Source organism: Melozone crissalis, unplaced genomic scaffold (assembly GCF_028551555.1).
Source record: "Melozone crissalis strain CALT ecotype California unplaced genomic scaffold, PUWL_Pcris_2 ptg000066l_1, whole genome shotgun sequence".
Taxonomy (NCBI): Eukaryota; Metazoa; Chordata; class Aves; order Passeriformes; family Passerellidae; genus Melozone; species Melozone crissalis.
Window position 1 is genome coordinate 2,674,811 of NW_026535844.1, and position 23,421 is coordinate 2,698,231.

The following is a 23,421-nucleotide window of genomic DNA, read 5'->3' on the forward strand; positions in this document are numbered from 1 at the left end:
TCAGGCGGAGCTCCCACCTGATCAGGCACCAGAGGATCCACACTGGGGAGAAGCCCTACGAGTGTGGGGAGTGTGGGAAGAGCTTCAGCCAGAGCTCCAGCCTGATCAGGCACCAGAGGAGCCACAGTGGGGAGAGGCCCTACGAGTGTTCCAAGTGTGGGAAGAGGTTTACGACCAGCTCCATTCTCCTCCAGCACTATCGGATTCACAGAGAGGAGAGGCCCTTCCAATGCCGCGACTGCGGGAAGGGATTCAAGGACAACTTCACTCTTGTCATCCACCAGCGCATCCACACTGGGGAGAAGCCCTACGAGTGTGATAAATGCAGGAAGAGGTTTCAAACCAGCTCCCATCTCCTCCGGCACTATTGGATTCACAGAGAGGAGAGGCCCTTCCGCTGTCCCGACTGCGGGAAGGGATTCAAGCGCAACTTCACCCTCATCATCCACCAGCGCATCCACACAGGGGCGAGGCCCTACGAGTGTCCCCAGTGTGGGAAGAGCTTCTCACAGAGCTCTCACTTGACCCAACACCAATGGAGGCGCCACTAAGGGAAGCCCTGTGAGTGCCCCGAGTGCGGGCAGAGCTTCGTGTGCTGCTCCAGCTCCATCCCCCACTGGAGGAGGCACTTTGGGCACAGCCCTGGTCACTCCCATTCCCTGTGATCCATGTTGGGAACACACCTGGCTGCTTCGCCTTTTGGTTTGGCCTTAATTTTCCTCTGCTTTGCCTTCATCCTTTAAAAACACCCAAATGGGTTAAATGAAGGAAATTGTTCGAATATATCTGAAGTTCCATAATTTCTCACTTGTTTTGGACGGAATTTAGGATTTGGGGATGCGTTCTGTGTGGCGTGCTGCTGTTGCTAAGAGGAAGGAATTTGATCTCACCCTTCTTGTGTTGCTAAGAACTCCTCCCCTGACCCAAACCCGAACTCTACCTGTGGGATACCCTTTAAATATCCCACGGCCCTGCCTTTCACCTGCCTTTCGGGGTTAAGAAATGGATTCCCAAAGGATCAGCCCTATTCCCACTGTATTCCAAGAGGATGAACCTGTTTCACTGGATTCCCAGAGGATACTGACTCTATCACTTGTTTTTTTTTGTTTGTAGTACTGCATTTGTATTTTTATTTCTTCCTAATAAAGAACTGTTATTCCTTCTCCCATATCTTTGCCTGAGAGCTCCTTAATTTCAAAAGTATTTAATATTTTTAAATAATAGTAATAATAATAATAATAATAATAATAGTAATAATAGTAATAATAGTATTAATAGTAATAATAGTAATCAAAGGGAGGGTGTTTACATTTTCTATTTCAGTGGAGAATCCTGAAATAGGGAGACACCCCCATGGCTGGACCATGTAAAATAGTTCCTGAAATATGTAAATTAGTTTATGGATATGGATAAGGGTCTATGAATATGCAACAGGCTGATGTAATTAAAACCAGATTAATTAAGAGGTGTCCCCGAAAATAACTGGGGGGGTTCTTGGTGGCCATAACAACCTTTGCTCGAAGGTCCTTGTCTCCCATTACATCAGTCTGTTGCATATTCATGGCCTTGTTGTATATCCATAAACTACTTTACATATTCTGGCATCAAAAGTGGATTCATCCTGTTTCGGGGTCCAACCCCCTCCCAGCTCAATTTGGCAGATCCCATCCTCCTCCCAGCTCAGTTTTTGGATCCCATACCCATCCCAGCTTAATTTGGGGGTCCCATTCCCCTTCCACCTCAATTTGGGGGTCCCATCCCCCTCCCACCTCAACTTTGGGGTCCCATGCCCCTCTTTTTCCCACTCTCCCTCCCCTTTTCAATCATTCCCCCAATCCTCTCCCCCGTGTTTGGTTTAAGGGGCTTCAGGGTCCTCCTGGGGTCTCCAGGCCCCTCCTGCTCCGTTTTGGGGTCCCGACCCCGTTGTGGATTAATTTGGGGTCTCCAATCCATCCCCAGGGTCACCTCCCCCCCCCTCCCCGCCAATTCCGCTCCTGGCAACTGATGAGTCACCAGCGAGGCCCGCTCTGATTGGCTGGAAATTACCCCGCGCGGTCTCTGAGTATTTACCGCAGTGAGAAGCCTTGCTCTGTGGCTGGCAAGCGCTGAGTCAGAGTCGGACCGGGCGCTGATTGGCTGAAAATCGCTGAGCGGGGCCAGTGCTCTGAGTTTGTGCCCAGCAAGGGGATCGTCATCGGTGCCGTGCGTTCTGATTGGTCGGGATCTGTTTTGGGGTGGAGATGGGAGGAACTGGGGTTACTTGGTGTTTACTTGGGTTTATTTAGGGTTTGTTTGGGGTTTATTTGGGGTATTGATGGACTATATTGGGTTTATCTTGGGTTTTACTTGGTTTATTTCTGTTTATTTGGGGTTATTTGGAATTATTTGGGTTTATTTGGAAGTATTTGGGTTTCTTTGGGCTTGTTTGTGTTTATTTGGGCTTATTTGGTATTATTTGGGGTTCTTGGGGTTAATGTTGGTGTATATGGGGTTTTTTAGATGTACTTGAAGTCAATTGGTGTTTTTTGGGTTTAATTTTGGGGTTTATTTTGTTATTTTGGGGTTGTTTGGAATTGTTTTGGGTTATTTGGGGGACTTTTAGCTATTGTTTGGGTTTTTTTCGAGGTATTTGGCGTTTATTTTGAGTGTTTTAGGGTTATTTGGGTTATTTGTGGTCATGTGGGGTCAATAAATCTAGCAATGTTTCTCCTGCAAAAAACGGGAATTTTTCCTTAAAAATCTGAGAGTTTTTCCCCCAAAAAACTGGAATGTCCCTTAAAAATCCCGGACTTTTCCCAGCCAATAGCAGCGTTCCCTGCCCCAAACCATCCAATCACCGCGCTTCATCTCCCAAATTAACGAATCACGGCACGTACTGCCTCAAACCAACCAATCACTTCGTGTCTCCTCTCAGGAACACCGGCCTCCCTGTGTCCCGATCCAACCAATCACCGCACGCCTCCCCTCAGACATGCCCGCCTGTCACGCGCCCGAGCCAACCAATCAATCACCGCACGTCTCCCCTCAGCAACCCCCGCCTTCTTTGCCTCTATCCAACAAATCACCGCTCGCCTTCCCCGCCCATCTCCTGTCAATCACCACGCCCTCTACAAAACCAACCAATCACCGGGCATCTCCCCTCAGCAACTCCCGCCCTCCCCGCGCCGCTCCAGCCAATCAGAGCCGACCCTGAAGCAGCGCCCCCTCACCTCGGGGCCAGGCATGGAGCGGGCGCCCCCTTCCCCGCCCCGCCCCTGCCCCCGGGACCCCCTCAGGGACCCCCGGGAGCCGCCCCGGGCTCGGGCGGGTCCTGCGGGAGGCGCTGGAGAGAGTGGGGGAGGCGCTGGGAGAGGACGAGGGGGCTCCGGGAGCTGCTGAGGAGGCGCAGGGACAGGTGAGGGGTCCTGGAGGGGTCGTGAGGGGAATTTGGGGAGGGATCTTGAGGATGTTTGGGAGGGATTTGGGGAGAGTCTGGGGGGAACTTGAGGGGGTTTTTGCGGGGTCTGGGGGTGCTGGGGGGGCTTTGGGGGGGAATTTGAGGAGGGGTCCTCGGGGGGTGTCACGATCCATCCTCACGGACGGGTTTTGTGATGGTTCGTGGATTTGATCTCAGGGTGCAAAAAGAACCGACACGGTACAAGGGGGTTTGCAATGATAATCTAAACAAATGCACCTTTATTGAATGACCACAGCAAAATGCGACAGAGGGATTAAGGGAGAGAAAAAGATAGAGGAAGAGAGAAAAGAGAGAGAGAGACAAAGAGAGAGGGGATAGAGCTACCAAACGTAGAGACAAGGTCCTTTGGTCCAGTCCAGTCGAGGATCCACCTGTTACGTCAGTGAGATGTTGAAGTCTCTCGCTAACTCAGAGGTTTTTATTATGATAACTCCATTGGAAATTGCGAGGCAGGAGGATACAGATACAATAAGGAACAGATGTAACAGGTAGTCCATGCTCTCAGCAGTAAGCGAGAGCCATTGTCTTCTTGGTCCAGCGGTCACAACCTGCAGGCAAACATCTCGCTTTGGTCAGCTTGCCTCCCCCACACACCTGCCCCGGGCTGGGGGTTTCAGTCCCGGTCCTTGGAAGGAGCAGAGGGGCCTTTTCACATGGGGGTTCCATGTCTCAGTCCTTGATGGAGAGGCTCCTTACATCTCAGTCTGTCTGTCACGGTGGTTGTAAAACAGGTGAGGGTCTTCTGTGGGGGACCACCTGAAACTCAGGAGAAGTCCAGCCAGGCCGAGAGGTGGGACAGCTCCCAAGGCTGTTGTTGCAAAAAGGGCACGGTGCCCACTTTTTCTTGTCATTGGGCTCAGTGTAGTATACAGCAAACAACACCTGTGAGAACAATGGCTTAGCAACGCTCTCAGGTCTCAGGCACATGACTTTCTCCTTTGGAGACAGAGATTTCAGACAGGGGGGTCTTCTCTTCAGTGGTCCCCCAATGACAATCATGAGGCAGATGAGGGAAAATCCGTACAGACTCGTACATGACCCTATGACTCACGATTGCCTTGAGGGATCTTCATCAGCAGAACTCTAGAGCATCATTGATGAGTCTGTAGAACTCGCCGTACATTGGTAGTATAACCTGGAAAAATAGGGTTGTCAGAAAGAGAGGAAAAAGAGAGTGAGAGAGGGAAAAGAAAGGATAGGAGAAGGAGGGGGAAAGGGAAACAATAAACAAACATAATATTGATTATCATAACAATTTTCACAAATGGTTGATTAATTAAAACAATATTACTTTTAAAACAATATTTAAATGGTTAAAACCAGTCACAAATAATCAAAAGCAAAAGCAATCAACCCATATTAATACAAGCATTAACTTTAAAAAATTATTTTCTAAAACAATTCACTAAAAATCGAACGTAATTTCCACAAAATCATAAATGGAAATCAAGGATTATTCCAAAACACATAGGCTTCATTCATAATTGCCTTGTGTCAAATGTCATGGGGATGTCCACAGTGCAGAGTACATCAGCCAAGTTGTGTGCATTAACTATAGACATCAGTCTTGTCAGCTGTTTCATGCTCTAATTAATAATGAATAGGACTACTGATAAAATAAAACCAAACAGAATTAGTATCAAAAGGATAACAATGGGATGACAGTGTTAAGGACACCCGTGTGTCCTAGGGTGACGTTATGATGCTTGTATCCCCATTCACATGTTCTGTGCCTTTAAGACTGTCTCTGTAGTGTGAAAGTTTTGTTTGGGTTTTTCTTATCAAGGACACAGAGACTGGGCAGTGCACAGTTCTGCTTTCGCCTTTTTGCTTTGCTCTGTCTCTCTCTCTGGCTCTTACTTCTGCTTCACTTCTGCTTGCTTTTGCTCCTGCTCATTAACTAGTTTAGCTAAACAGTCCAAATTCCTTCCTGGACTCTTTCCTTTTTTCAACCTTCTCGAACCTGCTCCAGACTGGGACCTGGGAACACCGAGAGTTTGCACCTTGTGGCTGCAGCAGCTGCCCCAGCGCCGGAGGGACTGAGAACAGAGCGACCACCCCCGAGAGAAACTTTCTGAATTTGTCACCTTTTTCAGGGCGGTGTCATCTGGTTTTGTTCATTCTGTGTGCTGGGGGTGCTGTGCCTGTTAAATAAACAGGTTCTTTCCACTTCTCTCTGAGGAATCCTTCCCAAACCGGTTGGGGGGATGGGCCGTGTGGGTTTGCTTTCTGGAGGGGCCCCCTTTGGAGATTCTCTACCAAATTTACCCTAAACCAGGACAAAATTTGGCGCCCAACATGTGGGGCTCGAGAGAGAGTGGAAGAATCCTGTTTTGAGTGCATTTTGGTTGTCATTACTCTGTGTTTGTATAAAGCAGTTAATAGCCAGGCTTTTTGAATTCATAATGTCTGTTGGGGTGAAGGCTTGCATGCATTTCTGGTCCCTAGGGTTTTTTGAGATCTTAACACCTCCGTGGTCCCTAGGTTTATTTTCTGATCCAGAAATAGCTCTAGTATTGTCCCTAATATGTAGTTTTTATAGCAGAGGGGCAGTGACCAGAGTAGCTATCCTGCTGGGCTTGGTGGTAATGACGTGTAAAAAGTTTGTAAACATGCTGGGGTCTGCTCCAGGTATGAATGGTTCACGGCTATGGTTATGCATCCAGTTTGTTAGAGGAGGAGCAGCAGGGGATGAGGCTTTTCAGCCTTTGCTTTCCTTCTTCTCCTATGAATCAGTTGCATCACTATTGAAGGATGTTGAGTTTCCCCTGAACGTTAAAGAGACCATCTTTCTGGTATTCAATCTGGTAACCTTCCTCTATACAGCCTGCTGCTTCTCTAGGATGAGGGCTGAGATTTCTAGACGGGCTGATGAGACCCCTGACTCAGGAGTAGACCCCGGTGTGGAAAATCCTAAGTGGTGTGGAAAATGGGAGGATATGGGCCAAATCCTGAAGGAATTCTCTGACCCTATAGTGTGGGATTTTCCCCATGAGCAAATTCACAACCCAGCTGAGGTGGGGAAATATCTGAAAGAGAAGTACCAGGATGAGCCTAAGGAGAGGAAGGTCATTGCAGTGAGCTGGGCCCTGGCTTGTGCTCATCGCTCACTGCTGGATACTGTCGGGCAGCAGACAGAGGCAGGGGGGCAGGGAGATAAATCAGCAACTATCCCAGTGACTCAGGCTGCAGCCAACAGCCCAGGCTCGAAGCCAGCAGCTAAACCAGATAGTGAGCCTAAGCCAGCAGCTAAACCAGAAAATAAGCCTCAACCAATGGCTGTTGCTGCCAGTACTAGAAGTGGGAAATGCACGGACAAGACCAATCGACCAGTGGATGATGAGGATGATGATGATGAAGGAGAAGGAACCTCAATGCCTCCTGACATAAAATCAGGAGTCAAAGCAGCAGGTGCAAGATCAGATGCAAATATTGGGTCTTTTTCCCTGAAGGACATTTGTGGCTTACGGAAGGATTACATGTGGGGACGGGATCTGTTTCTATTGCTGGTGTGACAGGGGGATCACAGGATTTTACTTTGGGGGAAGCTGAGGTGAGCCTGACTGGAAATGAGTAAAAGAAACACCCTATTGTGACTGGCCCAGAGGCCCTATGCATTTTAGGTATAGACTTCCTCTGAAGTGGGTATTTCAAAGACCCAAAGGGACTCAGATGGACATTTGGAATAGCTGCTGTAGAGACAGAGGGTATCAAGCAGTTGAACAGCTTGCCTGGACTGTCAGAAAACCCATGTGCAGTAGGACTTCTGAAGGGAGAAGAGCAACAGGTGCCAATTGCCGCTTCCATAGTGCATCGACGACAGTATAGAACCACTCGAGATGCTGTGATCCCCATCCAAAAGATGATCCAAGAGCTGGAGAGCCAAGGGGTGGTCAGCAAGACCCACTCACCCTTCAACAGCCCCATTTGGCCTGTGCGAAAATCTGAAGGAGAATGGAGACTGACTGTGGACTACCGTGCATTGAATGAAGTGACTCCACCACTGAGCGCTGCCATGCCAGACATATTAGAGCTCCAGTACGAGCTGGAGTCCAAGGTAGTAAAGTGCTTTGCCACTATAGACATTGCCAATGCATTTTTCTCCATTGCTCTGGCAGCAGAATGCTGGCCTCAGTTTGCTTTCACATGGAGGGGAGTGCAGTACACCTGGAACCAACTGCCCCAGGGATGGAAGCACAGCCCCACCATCTGCCATGGACTGATCCAGGCTGCACTAGAAAGGGGAGAGGCTCCAGAACATCTGCAGTATATTGATGACATCATTGTGTGGGGGGAACACAGCTGGGGAAGTGTTTGAGAAAGGGAAGGAAATCATCCAAATCCTCCTGGGAGCTGGTTTTGCCATTAAAAAGTCAAGGTAAAGGGACCAGGTAGTGAGATTCAGTTCCTGGCAGTGAAGTGGCAAGATGGACTGTAGTAAACCCCATACATTTAGCAAAAGCACCATGGAGAATCTAACAAAAGGAATGCTGGCACAGCAGCAAGGAAGCTTCCTGACTCCATGGACATCTGCCCTATAACCTGTCTCTATAACCATGTAAGGCAATGCTGTGGTAGCCTTTACCTATCGGTCATTTTATGGTCCCCCTAATCCCTTGCCATTGGTCAAGTTTGGATACTTGCCAAGCCTATAAAAGTAGCATGCTGTACCCTACTAGCTCAGAAGAAGAAGAGCTGAGACCATTCATGGACCCCCAAATAAAGCCTTCTCTGTGGAACAGCTTCTGCCTTCTCCTTCTCCTCTCTCCGTCTGCTGCTGCCTCAAGCCCGGGGCTCCACTACCCAGCAAGCAAAGAGCTGAGGTCCTAAGAGCTGCTAATCACTATAGAGCTGAATATCACCAGGCTTGCTAGAAAGGCAGCCCTGCGGCATTGGCCTGAGCTGGCTTCAGGACTCGGTCCCTCCTCAGGGACTGAGATCCTGAGCACCAAGGCTCTGCTTCATGATAAGGCTGATCAGAGGCCTTATTAATGGATGGCATCAGATTCCTACAGACGTAATCAACAAGATCACAGCAATGTCTCCACCCACCAATAGGAAAGAAACACAAGCTTTCCTAGGTGCCATAGGCTTTTGGAGAATGCACATTCCTGAGTACAGTCAGATCGTGAGCCCTCTTTACCCGGTCACCTGCAAGAAGAACGAGTTCCACTGGGGCCCTGAGCAGCAACAAGCCTTTGCCCAGATCAAGCAGGAGATTGCTCATGCAGTTGCCCTTGGCCCAGTCAGGACAGGACCAGAGGTGAAGAACGTGCTCTACTCTGCAGCCGGGAACCATGGCTTGTCCTGGAGCCTTTGGCAGAAGGTGCCTGGGGAGACTCGAGGCTGACCACTGGGATTTTGGAGTCGAAGCTACAGAGGGTGAGAAGCCAACTACACTCCCACAGAGAAGGAAATCTTGGCTGCCTATGAAGGAGTCCAAGCTGCCTCAGAGGTGATTGGCACGGAAGCACAACTCCTCCTGGCACCCCGACTACCGGTGCTGGGGTGGATGTTCAAAGGAAAGGTTCCCACCCCCCACCACACCACTGACGCTACATGGAGTAAACGGATTGCTCTTATCCCACACTGCGCCCGTATTGGAAACCTGAATCGCCCTGGGATTTTGGAGATAATTACAAACTGGCTGCAAGGTGAGAACTTTGGTCTTACTGATGAAGAGCAACAAGAACCAGTGACACGGGCTGAAGAGGCTCCTCCCTATAACCAACTGCCCCCAGAGGAAACGCGCTACGCTCTTTTCACTGACGGTTCCTGTCGCATTGTAGGGATGGACCAGAAGTGGAAAGCAGCCGTATGGAGCCCCAGACGACAGGTGGCAGAGGCTGCTGAAGGAGGTGGATCAAGTCAACTTACAGAACTCAAAGCTGTTCAGCTGGCCCTGGACATTGCTAAGGGAGAGAAATGGCCAAAGCTCTACCTCTACACTGATTCATGGATGGTAGCCAATGCTCTGTGGGGATGGCTGGAGAGGTGGGAAAAGGCCAACTGGCAGTGTAGGTGTCACGGTTTGATGCTGGCACAATGCCAGTGTCCCCATGAAAATATGTGCTCCCTGGTGTCTGCTGTGAGATGTGACCAGGAATAAGCAAAGCAGGCCCCCACTTAGAAATAAAGAAAAGAAACCTTTATTAACTAAACTACAACTCTAAGTAACAAGAAACACACAGGGAAAATGAAAACTTTCCAAAAACAAAAACATTTCCTCCCCTCCCCCACCAAATTTCCAATACATCTATTCCCCAAATCACCAACTCTCGGTCCATCACCACCCTTTAGGTAATGAATTCTCAGTTCATCAAGGGGAGAGGAATCCTTCTTGTGCCATAGGCTTCCCCAGGAAACACTGCTGAAACCTCGTGTGTTTCCACGTCACTTGTGGCACCGCCTGGAGAACATCTGCAAACGTGACCTCTTCCTTCCATGTCCAGTGCTCTCACCACTGCACATGGACCAGAGCTGCTTCTAGGGTTGTCCTTTTAAGGATGATTTGTCCCGTTCCAAAAAGGGCACAGTCTCACCTTTGGGACACCTGTGCCCCCCAAATTTCACCCCCTGCGGCCGAGGGGTACCAACACTGAACCCTCTTGGCTCTGAGCCATTGCCTCCCCCTGGATGCAGTCTCTGTGTCACAGGAAACATGGTTCTGTCCATGGCCATACAGGAAAAGTCCAGCTAAGGCCACTCCATCATCTCTTCCCACCTAAGATTCTTCTCTACTCTCCCGACATCTTTCACTTGCCCAGACCTTCACACTTGCACATTTCCTTTTTCCATTTCATCTCTTACCTCTCTTCTAGGAAAGGTTAATGTTCTGCAAAGTTTTCCTTGTCCGAAAAAGGGTTAAAAGCTCGGGCTCTGCCCATCCAAAGCTCCCACAGCGGCAGCCGGGCTGTGCTGCCAGCACAGAATATCAAATTTCACGGTGGCACAGGCGCTCTGTCTCTGTCTGTCTCCTGGGGGGGAGTTGTGGCTGCCCGATGCCTCTCGGGGCTCTTCCACCCTTCCATCCTCGGGCCAGGCCTACCTAACCCAGCCCCAAACCAGCCAGGAGCTGGGCAGGGGAGGCCCGACCTGCTTCCCTCGCTGGAACCCAAGAGAGCTTCCCCCGGGAGTGCTCTGCGTTTTAACCCCTGAGTTCTCAGAGGCGTATCCAATGTCCCCAGTGGCCAAACCAGGTGCCAGTATTCAAATGTGAGCACCTACTGGCCTGACCACTTCATATCCCAGAAAACTAACTTCCTCTTAAACCACAACATCTATATAATCTCAGTCCAGTTTATCCCAGTCTGTAGGAACCCAGTCCATTTGATACCAATCCATATTTGATCCCAGTCCATATTTGATCCCTGTCCATAGCTTATCCTAGTCCATATTTGATCCCAGCCCATAAAATCTGTCATATTTGATCCCAGTCCAAAGTTGATCCCAGTCCAAAGTTGATCCCAGTTCTGATTTGATCCCAGTCCATTTTTTATCCCAATTCATATTTGATACCAGCCCGTATTTGATCCCAGTCTATATAAGCTCAGTCCAGTTTATCTCACACTGCAGGATTCCAATCAATAATTGATCCCAGTCCATATTTGATCCCACTCCATATTTGATCCAAGTCCCTGTTTGATCCCAGTCCCTATTTGATCCCAGTCCCTATTTGATCTCAGTCCATGTTTGATGCCAGTCCGTACTGCCCTGCACACATTCCAAAAGTCTGCAATTCCAGCTCCCAGCCAGGAAAAGATGTTCCTGCCCTTGAAGGAAAATGCAGCAAAATCCTACAGAGACATTTCCCTGCCAGCCTTCAGGACTTCAGCTCCTGGGACTGGGAATTAAAATAATAATTGGGAAATAAAATAATAAATAATCAGGGGAGGGTCTGTGGGGACAGAGGGGTCATCTATATCAGGGCAGGGGTCAATTAAATCAGGGCAGAGGTCAATTAAATCAGGGAAGGAGACAGCTAAATCAGGTCAGGGGTCAATTAAATCAGGGGAAGGGGAATTAAAACAGGGAAAGGTCAGTTGAATCAGGGGAGGGTCTTTGGTGGAAGGAGTCAATTAAATCAGGGGAGGGGTCAATTTAATCAGGGGAGGGTCTTTGGTGGTCACTGGGGCAATTAAATATAGGGAGGGTCTCTGGTGGTGCCTGGGTCAATTAAACCAGGGCAGGGTCTCTGGTGGTCCGTGGGTCCACCATGGAGACACTGAGAGAGAAACAGAGCAGGCACAGAGACGCAGGAGAGAAAAGGGGACACCAAGAAAATGAGCTGAGAAGGCGGCACTCTGCAAACAGAACTGCAACAGACTGAACAGGAACGGGAGAGAAATCAGTAAGTCTCAGAGTTTTCTTTGCTGTCAAATACATCCCACACACCCAGCCCCACACAATCTCCATCCCACCACTCTAAATCATTTCCCAACTTCATCTCAGCCTGATGGCTGCGGAATCGAGTGAGTTTGGCATGGGACTGAGTTTTTTGAGGTGGGTTTGAGCTCTTTTTGGGGTAAGATTGAGCTGTTTTCACTGGGATTTGAGTGGTTTGGAGGCGACAGATCCATTCCTCTTGGCTTTTGCAGTGCAGAGATGGAGAATAGAAAAAAATTAAGGTGAAAATACAAGGCGAAGCAGCCAGGTGTGTTCTCAACATGGATCACAGGGAATGTGGCTCACCTGGGCTGTGCCCAAAGTGCCTCCTCCAGTGGGGGATGGAGCTGGAGCAGCGCACGAAGCTCTGCCTGCACTCGGGGCACTCGCAGGGCTTCCCTTAGTGGTGCCTCCGTTGGTGTTTGGTCAAGCTAGAGCTGCTAGAGAAGCTCTTCCCACACTGGGGACACTCGTAGGGCCTCTCCCCAGTGTGGATGCGCCGGTGGGTGATGAGGTGGGAGTTGTGCTTGAATCCCTTCCCGCAGTCGGGGCACCGGAAGGGCCTCTCCTCTGTGTGAATCCGATAGTGCCGGAGGACATGGGAGCTGGTCGGAAACCTCTTCCTGCATTTATCACACTCGTAGGGCCTCTCCCCAGTGTGGATGCGCCGGTGCTTGAAGAGGGTGGAGTTGTGCTTGAATCCCTTCCCACAGTCGGGGCATTGGAAGGGCCTCTCCTCTCTGTGAATCCGATAGTGCTGGAGGAGAATGGAGCTGGTCTGAAACCCCTTCCCACACTTGGAACACTCATGGGGCCTCTCCCCAGTGTGGGTCCTCTGGTGGCTGATCAGGTTGGAGCTCCGGCTGAAGCTCTTCCCACACTCCCCACACTCGTAGGGCTTCTCCCCAGTGTGGATCCTCTGGTGGCTGATCAGGCTGGACCTCACGCTGAAGCTCTTCCCACACTCCCCACACTCGTAGGGCCGTTCCCCAGTGTGGATCCTCTGGTGCCTGATCAGTTCGGAGTTCCCCCTGAAGCTCTTCCCACACTCCCCACACTCGTAGGGCTTCTCCCCAGTGTGGATCCTCTGGTGCACAATCAGGTCACAGTTCCGCCTGAAACTCTTCCCACACTCCACGCACGTGTGGGGCTTCTCCCCATTATGGAGCTGCTCATGGAGCACCAGCTCCGAGCTCTGGCTCCATCTCCGGCCGCCTTCCCGGCCCAGGCTGGCTCTTTCCCCCTCAGATCCCCGCTGGCTGCGTTTGCAGCCCCTCCTCGTGTGGCATCTCCGGGGCTTTTCCTCCCCGTTGGCTTCCTGCGCCATGGAGCCGCTCAAAACGGCCTCTTCCACCAGGTTCTGCCGCGGGCATTTGTCCTCCCTGCTCTCCATGCTCAGCTCCTGCTCTGGGGGAGGAAGGACAAGGACAGGATGGGATTTGCCTCCGTGCCACAGCCAAGGGCAAGGAGATCCCCCCAGGGCTGAGCTGCAGCCGGGGCCGTGCTGGGCTGGGAGATGGAGCAGCACAGAGGGGAAAGGGGCACTGACTTCCTCCTCACCTGCCTCAGTGTCCCGGGGCATCTTCCTCTTCCTCGCAGCCTCCCTGGGGTTGGCAATGGGAAATCCTGGTTTGGGGAAAACAAGGGATGAGAGCGTTTGTAGGAGCACTGGGGGATAAGACAGTCGGGACAGACAGAGATGAGAGAGCTCTGCAGCCAGGTCGTGGAACTTGCGGTTTATTGCAAAGGGCCTGGGTGCAGGGCCCTGCTTGGAGCTGCCAGGCACAGCTCGGAGCAGGCCCGAGAGAAGAGAGGGGTAGAGAGGTTAAGAAGGTAAAAGACTAAGACAGGCAAGAGCATAAGAGAGTAACGTTCCCATTATAACACAATAAATTTTCTTCTGTGTTGAATATTCTATTTCTCACCAACCAATCTAGTACAAGATACAAATCCTACAGAATTTACATACAGTGTGTAAGAATCATTACATCACCATACTCTGTTACATTTTACACCCTAAAAACTCCTCTTTGGACCCCTTCTATTGAGCTAGTGGGGTCTGCTCTGACCCTTGGACCTGTCATCAAGCAGAGGGAATTGTTTCATCAGAAGGGGGTTACCTTCAGTCGGGCCACACCATTGTTTTCCAGTTGTTCACTAACTGAGGTATCTCTTTCATTTCAATCTTCCTTACACTTTCTATATTCTCAAAATCTTTTTCCAGACAATCATATTTATAAGGCTTTCCTGTTTCACGTCCCCCAACACACATTGAGTTTGAAAGTCCCTTTTGCCCAAGACCATCTCTACAAGTCACTGGCCATCTGGGCTCCAGAAAAACCTCAGAAACACCAAGATTCAGGCCTGAAAAAGCTTCCCAGGAGTTCCCCGTCCCTGGTCCCTCCCCTCTGGTGTTTGGAGGCTCCCCCCTGTCCCACCAGCTGGGGATCACGCTTGGATTGGGGGACCCCCTTGTGCCCGGTGCCCGCCCTGCCCAGGCTGCTGGCAGTCCCAGCAATCCCAAAAGCTCCCCCCGCTTCGCTCTCCCCATTTCGGGATGCCGGGGCTCTTTGGGCTCCCGGGCTCCCTTCTCCCCAGGCTCTTGAGGCTCCCGCCAATGGCAGCGCTCCCCCCTCTCTGGGCTCCCCACTTTGGGCTCCTGGGGGACACAGGGCTCTGCTCCTCCAGGCTGCCTCTGCCAGCAGCCGCCACCGCCACCCCCGATGTCCCCCCAAGGGGCCTTTTCCGCTCAGCCTTGGACTGCTTCATTCTCCAAACATCCCCAAAAACCCTAACCCAGGGACCCCTCGGGATATCCGGGCCGAGCTCCCCCTCCCCGCTCACCAGCGCGATGTGGGGGCGATGATCCCACAGGTGGGGGCTGCGAATTCAGGCAGGGATCGACGGCGTGGTTCCCTCAGCTCAGCCTCGATCTGTCTTTGTCCCTCCTCTTCCTCCCACTCCTCCCCTTCCATCCCCCATCCTCCTCCCTCTCTGTCTTATCCTCAACTCCTTTTCCTCTTCCATCCCTCCCCTTCCATCCCATTTCCTCCTCCCTCCCTAACCCCACCTCCTTCTCCTCCTTCCATTGCTGCTCTCTGCCTTCATCCCTCCTCTTACATCCCTCCCCCTGCTCCTCCTCCCTAACCCCACCTCCTCCTCCCCCTTTGTAATGAGTTAATGTCTTAGTTTGTTCATCAAGTTGCTAAAGACTATGAAATGGGGAAAAGCCAATAATAGAAAAACCGCAAAGAAAGATGTAATAAGCTAGTATGTTGCAAGATGAATATAACGGGCTAATATACTGCAAAATAAATGTCATAAGGCTTAAACTGCAAAATGTTAGAAGCTAATATGTTGAAAGGCTAAAAAAGCAAGGTGTAACTGTACGTAGCTATGTGCCTATTGTTATCCGAGGAGTAAGGGTCGAGGCCGTTGATACAGGTAGCGGGCCTGCTATGATTGATAGCACAATATTTGCTTATCTGCTCAGTAAGCTTAAAGTTCCAGGAACCAGACCAACCATACCAACTAAGGAAAGGTTGACCGTGGGGCAAGAAGTGAAAGACTACCAGCCTTCATCCTCGGACCACCGGGAGGCAGACTACGACCGCCTAGCAACAGGAGGAGAATGCACAGAGTGCTACCCTGACAGACACGCCAACCCGGAAGCAGGACTGTATATAAACCCCACGAAATACCAGAAGCGGGCGGCAGTTGGCGGAGCAGAGACTCCCCTGTCGCCCAGCGCTGATTTGCTTTTTGCCTTGCTTGCTGTAATCAATAAAAATTGTTAATCTGATTATACTCACTCGGCAGATGGTCCACTGCAATTTATAACACCCTTCATCCCTGCCCTTCCCTCCCTCCTCCTCCTCCCCCAGCAGCAGCCACACCCTCGCTGCCCCGTTCCCTCAGCCCTCGCAGCCGCGGCAGGAGCGGGGATGGAGCCAGGACAGGTCGGGATGGGCAGCGCGGGGCTCTCGGCTGCTCCAGCTGCTGCGGGCGGGGGGAACCCGGCCCGGGCCAGAGGAGAGAGAAACTGGGCAAACTGGGGGCTGCACATCCAAACTGGGCCTTGCTGGGGACCCTGCCTGGCCACTGCCAGCCCTTGGGGCTCCTCTCGGCACATCCGCCAGGGGGGAACGCACACAGGGCTGGGGGATCCCAGCAGTGGCAGCACTGCCAGGGACTGGGCTGGACTGGGATCATACTGGGAGTGACTGGGAGTGCACTGGGCTTGTACTGACATCATACTGGGATCATACTGGGAGTGACTGGGACTGTACTGGGCTTGTACAGTTATCATACTGGGATCATACTGGGACTGTACTGGCTTTGTACTGACACCATACTGGGATTGTACTGGGATCGTGATGGGACTGTACTGGGTTTGTATTGACATTATTCTGGGATCATACTGCCATGCCAGGGCAGACTGTGATCGCACTGATGGACACTGGGATCATACGGGGAGTGAGCAGGAGCCTGCAGGAGGCAACCGAGACCATGTTAGGGGCAAATGGGATATACTGGGAGTGACTGGGAATGTGCTGAGGATGACTGGGAGCAGCTGTGAGTAACTGGGATCATGGTGGGAGCAACTGGGAAGAACAGGGAGTGACTGGGTGCATGCTGGCGGCGACTGGAAACTGCTGGGCTTGTGCTGGGATGAACTGGGATCATACTGGTGGTGACTGGGATCATACTGGCAGTGAGTGCCACTACACTGAGGCTGACTGGGAGTGCTTGGGAGCAAATGGGATCATACTGGAAGGAACTGGAAAGATGGTGGAGGGAACTGGGGTACCCTGGGAGATACTGGGAGTGACTGGAAGGAAAGTGAGGGTGAAAGAGAGGAACTGGAACCATGCAGAGCAAAACTGGTTTATTCTGGCAGAGACTGGGAGCACACTGGGCTCATATTTGGATCATACTGGGAGGGAATGGACTAATACTGGGAGGAACTGAGTGTCACAGTGAGCACTCCCTGCACATCATCCCCCATACTGGGCCTGACTGGGAGCAACTGGGAGCAAATGGCATCATACTGGGACTCACTGAGTTGATTGAGGAAGCAACTGGAACCATGCTGGAGACAGCTGGGACCAAATTGGGAGAGACTGGAAGTAAGTGGGATTATACTTGTAAAAAATGCATATTTTGTGATTGGGTTATCCCAAATATTAAAATGAATATTATATGTCTTGTGTTAGAAAGTACTGCTGTATTAATTCTCTTAATTAGTGAGTTGAATATGGTTTTAGGTTATTAAAAAATGTTAAAATAAAAACTATGCTTGGTAAGAGGCTTTTTTCCAAGAAATGACTTGCAGCGAGATAGCAGCCACAAGATACCTAAATCTTTCAGAGAAAAAGAATTTATTGCCCTCTTATCAGAAGAAATGAACTTCTTCCTGCCTCAAAGGCGCTGTTAGGATTCAGAGGAAGAAGCTGGCACTGACCAGACAGAATCCTGTGTTTGAATGGAATTTATGCATCATGTATGAAGTGTATGAATATGCAACAGGCTATTGTTTTTAATGGTTAACCCTGTGTTAACGGGTGTCCTTTTTCAGGCTTGTGCTGCCCAGAAAAAGGTACCCGGACATCCATAACTCTTTGTATTTGTTGTCTCATATTGTCCTAATTCGATTTCTCCAAACTGTGATTACTCTAATTGTATTACTATTTTTCATACCCATTTTATTACTATTATGGTTTTAAAATTTTAAAAGCAAGTGATTGGCGTTTTTCACAATTTTGGTAGCAGAGGATGGTTACAAACACCTCGCTGCCGGTGCTTTAGGAGAGTCAGAGTGGGGAAGGCGCGCCCTGCCCCGTTGGCAGCCTCGCTCTGTTCCCCCTGGGGTGACCGACAGACGCAGGTTATGGTGGACAAAAGGAGACAATAAAACAAAGAGAACGGAAAAAGGCTCCCTACCCGTGGTAATTGGCCCCCTAAGAGTAGTAATGTGCATGAAGAATCCAGGAAGGAAAAGGGATTGGTAAGTATTTCTCCGGGGGGCAGGTACAGGGGGATGAATGTGTGTGAATGAGAGGAGGGCTGGTTGTCCCAGACCTTCCAAGTGAGTGCTGGAGTCTCCCACGCTGCGTTTCCGACTTTCCGCGGTAAGTGGCCAGGAGAGAGAGGAAGTGAATGTTAACAGGAGTGAGAGAATCCCCCGGGGTAACTGGGACGGGGTCTCAGAGAGGGGCTGGACCCCTCGGGGGAAGGGAGCAGAGGAGTTTCCGAGCCCAACCCACTAGGAAATGGGACAAAAGGGAACCCTAAAAATTCTGCTGGTTTGAGGGACAAGAGTGCCCAAGAGCATCCAGAATTAAAACCTGCTGGGTTGAGGAATTAACATTGCAAGAGCATCCTGGGTTATGCAAAATTCTGCCGGATCGAGGATATGCTCAAGAGCATCTGGGGTTGGACAGCACAGCTGGGTTGAGGGATATCCAAGAGCACCAGGACTGGCCAGAAACACCTAAACTTGTAATAGGTGATGTGAAAGTGTATGGTAGAGATAATTAAAGCTATTAATGTATAAAATATTGTAAACTGCACACTAAGTCTCTTGACCATCCTGGCAGGAGCAGTGTCTTACTCATATACATCTAGTTCCTGGACTTGGCTGAGATAAACATCGGGGATTTTAATGAAAGAATAGAAGCTTCCAGGGCGATAATCGCTGGCTTCCCCGGGTCACCAGGTCCACCCAAGAGTGATTAATGCCTCATCGATTACAGCTACCAAGATGATCCATAGCGCCACCCTGATGCATGTGAATGCTGACTTCCCTGGAGTCTACTGACAACATCAGACACCTGGACTGAGTCTTTGTCCACCTCTGCACAGGTAAAGACACGGTTATGCATGGGAAGAGACACAAAGAACATTGGGTCATCTCTGCCTCGAGCAGAATAAACTGTAAAGGAACTCGCTGAGTCACGCAGCATTTGTGAACAGGGGGAGACTCTGACATTCGGAGCTCAGATCCGTGTTCACCCAGCACCGAACCCGGGCTTGACGCTGACCCTTGGCTGTGCTGGTTTTGACGACCGAACTTCAGTTGCACAGACAAATTACTAAAACTTTGCTAAATTTTCTTATAAGTTTAGCTCTCGATTTCATCATTTATAACAGAAGGTACCTTATTGTGGTCTTGTTGTGTGTGAGAGTGAGTCACACACAAAATCAGCCTCAGCTTCCCGGGCGGGTGGGAAGGGGGGGCTGTGGAAAGAGGAGTGTGTGACCCACAAATAAGCCATTGTTCTCCTGGGTGTGGGGGCTGTGGCATAAGGTACAGGTGACCTGCAAACGGGCCATTGTCCCCAGGGCGTGTGAGGGGGCCGTGGCTAAAGAGTGTGAGTGACACACAAATCAGCCTCACAGGTGAACGGCACCGGAGGCAGCAGAGTCAGGGCCCTCCCAGGAGGCCCGGAGATACTGAGACCCAGAGGCCACCCCAGGGTGAGGGGGGGCCACAGGGACCCGCGATTCTCTGTCAACAGGGATCCACTCTGTGTCCTGAGGGTGGGAAAGAATGTGTGGAACTGAGTGAGAAATGAAAGTGAGTGAATGTAAATGAATGAAAATAAAGGTAATGTGGATTGTCCATTTTAAGCTTCACTATATCTCCTTGGAGGGAAGTGTATTGTACTGAAAGTGTGAGAAAAAAGTTTTTTATTTTTGTGTGTGTAGTTGAAAGAAAAGTGGTATTTAGGTTGTTAGTGAAAGGGAAAAACAGAGACAGAAGATGAATAGATAAGATCTTGAAAAAATGAGATCAAAAACCAGTAAGTTGGATACAGGGGAAAAAAAAGAAAAAAAATAGTCCTTTGGGAGTTATGTCAGCTAACAGAGATACAACTCCTTGCAAAAGGAGAAAATACAGGGTATGTAGAAGTTGATGGGAAAAATGTGCAAACTATGGAAAAAGGGAAATTAACCTTAAACTAGTAAGCTCAAACTTGTGAATTATATATTTTAAAAAGAGCACTAGAATATTTAACACAAAATAAAGGAACTATATATACTGATTCAAGGTATGCCTTTAGAGTAGTACATACCTTTAAAAAATTTGGAAAGGAAAAAGATTACTTAATGCAAGAAGAAAAGGCGTAGTACATGAGGAACTTATTTTAGAGGCATTACAATCAACTAAAAGAGATAGCTATAGTACATGTTATGGAACTCCAAAACGGAAAGACCCCAGAAAGATGAGGAAATAATTTGGCAGCTCACAAAGCTAAGGATGCAGCAGAAAATGGAGCTGAAAGAGTTATGTTAACATTAACTCCAAATGAGGAAAAACTGGAAATTCCAAGGTTTAGGGAAGCCAAGAAAAAAGAATTAAACAAGACAGGAAGTGACCAAGATAAATCAGGAAAATGGAAACTTCTTGATGGAAGACAATTACTTAATAAAATGTGCTTATTAGAAAAATATTAGAAGATATGCATCAGAAAACGCACACGGGTACTCGAGCTTTGTGTGATCATTTTTTAAGGAACTACAGGTGTACTGCGATTTTGGAGCAGCAAAGCAAATAATTGAAAGATGCTTAATTTGCAAAGGATAAATAAAAAGGTGATGAGAAAAACAACATTAGGAGGTCCTGAGTTAGCTCATCAACCATTTCAAAGTATCAAAGCAGAAGTTTAGATTCGCTAGGCTCTGGATTTATTTGTAAAAAAAACCCCATTTAATCTAGAAGAAAGAGAATATGCCATATGTTAGACAGGAGATTTTAGGAGAATACAAATCTCTAAATTATCAGAAACATCCGAGAAAAAACAAGAAAAGGAAAAGAGGAAGTGAGAGGGAGGGAAGCAGGAGGAAAAATCAGAAAAAGAGTGGGATCCTCTGCAGGTCTTGCCCCCTCCGTTCGCGGCCCAGGCGCCTGTCCCGGGTCCCGGCTCGCTGCCCGCCTCAGCTCCGCCTGCCCCGGTTTCCATCCCAGGTGCGGCCTCACTGCCCAGGGCAGCTCCACCTGCCCCGGCGCTGTCGCTCAATTTGTGTGCCCTGCTCCCACTGCCTGGCCCGCGGCCGCTCTGCCGCCCGTGCTGGGCAAGATGGGGGTTGCTCTGTCCTGCCGCCTGCTCCGAGGTCACCGCGCCCACCGCACCCAGGGGGGGTCCCAGCCATCCCATCCCCGGCTGCCCTGCCCGTGCCACCTGCGCTGGGCACCGCCGCTGCTGCCGGGCTCTCCCACCTGCCTTTGCTCTGCCGGCAGCTGCCGGATCAGCCGCCATCAGCCATGTGGGGGCTGCCCACGCTCCGCCTCGGGCTCCACAGGAAGATCCCCCTCTGCCGATTCCGGCAGCAGACCCTGCCCACACTCCCACCGAGCCTCGGCGGGATATCCTCCCCTGACCCTGTCCTGCTCTGAGTTACGTCCCCTTGGTAACCACAGCTCCGGCTGTTCAGGGAAACTCTCTCTCTCTACAGGAAGCACCTTATCAAAACACTAGGAGCTCAGTTAAAAGGCAGCCCTCTCTAAATTCTGTCTCAAAACATGGGAGAAAGGCTAGAGAAGGTAAAAAAGTGAAAGAGTTAGATGAAGGCATTGCTCTATTTCCGTTCAGAGAGGTTCCCATGGGAGGGATGCGCTGCCCCGCCCCGCGGGAGCCACCAGCGCCCCTGCCGGCCGTGCCCGGAACTGCACCCAAGGGCAAAGCGCCGCAGCCCAAAGGCCGGGACTGGGTCCGGGCTCTGTTTGCTGTCAGTGCCGCAGCTGTTGGTGTTTGTTTGCTTTATTATACACACTAGTAAAGAACTGGTATTCCTATTCCCATATCTTTGCCTGAGAGCCCTTTGATTTCACTATTCTAAAAATTAAGAGGGAGGTGGTTTGCATTCTCCATTTCAAGAGAGGCTTTTTCTGCCTTCCCGAGCAGACACCTCTCTTGTAAAGCAAGACAAGCACCCACAGGCACTGAGGGGGCTGCAGGAGGGGCACAAGAAGGCCCTGCAGCACTTGGGCACAAGGGCACAGCAGGTGAATGCAAGAAGGGAGCAGCAAAAGGCCAAGCTGAAGGCAAAGGCCAGGGCACAGTTCCTACAGCCCCTGAGGGATCAACCCCAGGGCCCAAGGGGGCCCCAGCACCCAGGCCACGGCTCGGCCACAAGCACCTGGCAGAGGCATTGCCCTCCTCGGCAGGGGAGAGCCCACCCAAACAGCCCCTGGCAAGGAACCAGGGCTCCAGCTGCAGGGCACAAGGACTCTGCAAGCACAGACAGCAGCACCCTCAGGACCAGCAAGTCCACTCCTTGATGGACATGGATTGGCAGGGCTGTCACAGCTCCCATCACACCAGGGACCCTCCACACTGCAGCCCTTGAGAACATTCAGGGTGGGTCTGCATTGAGAGCAGGCATTTCCTGATGGACACAGGGGCCTCTCAATCCACTCTGAATCTTAGACTGAAGGGGGAAAATAGTAAAGGAATATTTTAATTTTTAAGGGAATGAGTGGGAAAGATGAGCAGGTATGATTTGTTCAACTACTATTAGAAGCTGTGGGGCATAGGTTTGAATAAAATGAATTCCTTTTTCTTCCTCCTGTGATTGTAATTACCTAGGAAGGAATTTGAGAGCTGGATTTTAATACTGTAAAAGGGGATACAGAGGCCAGTTCTGTTCTACGTTTGTGTGAAAAGATTGAAAAGGCCTATGCTGAAGTGAACCCAGAAGTGTGGGCAGCTTCGCGGAAATGGGGAAAATTAGATATGGAGCCTCTACAAATTACTTTAAAGCAACCAGGACAAGCAATACCCTGTTCCATGAGAGGGAAGGAAGGGCTCACAGCCTGGGATTGAGTCCCTGTTAAAGGCAGGGCTTTTGGAGCCAGGCATGTCTCCCTACAACACTCCTATCCCGCCAGTCAACAAACTGGATAGATGGACAGCAGGAGGAAACACAGAATTTTCAAGTGTTAAAATGAAGATTAACTGAGGCGGCAGGCCTGGGCCTTTCAGACAGGGAAAAAGAATTTCAATTACAGGTGGATGTTAAAGAGGGTCTTGCCAAAGGAATTCTTGTGCTAAAATGTTTAACCCTATATAGGACCTCCTATACTTCAAGTCTGGCATCAAGTTAAAGCTCTGACAACCAAAAGAGCATCTATATGGATAAGCAGAGCTTGGTTATTAGTGTATGAAATTTGTTCAATGGCACAGGAGGATTTAGAACTGAGGACAGGGCAAGGGTTTAACCCAGCCTCCTGTTTGAACAGCCTGGAGAGGGGCTGGCAAGGAACCCAGGACTGCACTCAAGGGACAGAGCTCCAGACCCAGGCTGGGACAGACTGATGATGGGACATTGCCTGGCCTGAGGGAGAAAATGTGTTTGTGGATGGCTCTGCAAGGGCAGCAGAAGGGAAAAGAGCTACAAGACAGGCTGTTATTAAGGAAGGGCAATCAGACACAGCACAGGTCACCGCCCCATGCTCAACTCAACCCGCCCAGCTGTGGGTGCCTGTGAGAGCCTGGCACTGAAATGCCCTGAGCAGGAAGGCTTCAATATCTTCTGCTGACACCATGGCACCTAACAGGGGGGCAAAAGCAATT

At 50.2% G+C, this 23,421-nt stretch overlaps 1 protein-coding gene across 1 annotated transcript in view; it reads right to left on the reverse strand.

The window, feature by feature from the left end:
• Positions 1–23,421, reverse strand: part of LOC128945473 (zinc finger protein 208-like) — a gene marked incomplete at its 5' end in the record, with an annotated part of 152,039 nt that overhangs the window by 47,308 nt on the left and 81,310 nt on the right. Inside the window, 1 exon segment of the mRNA XM_054289244.1 lies at positions 12,254–12,927. Within this exon segment, the coding sequence (XP_054145219.1) occupies positions 12,254–12,927 (674 nt within the window).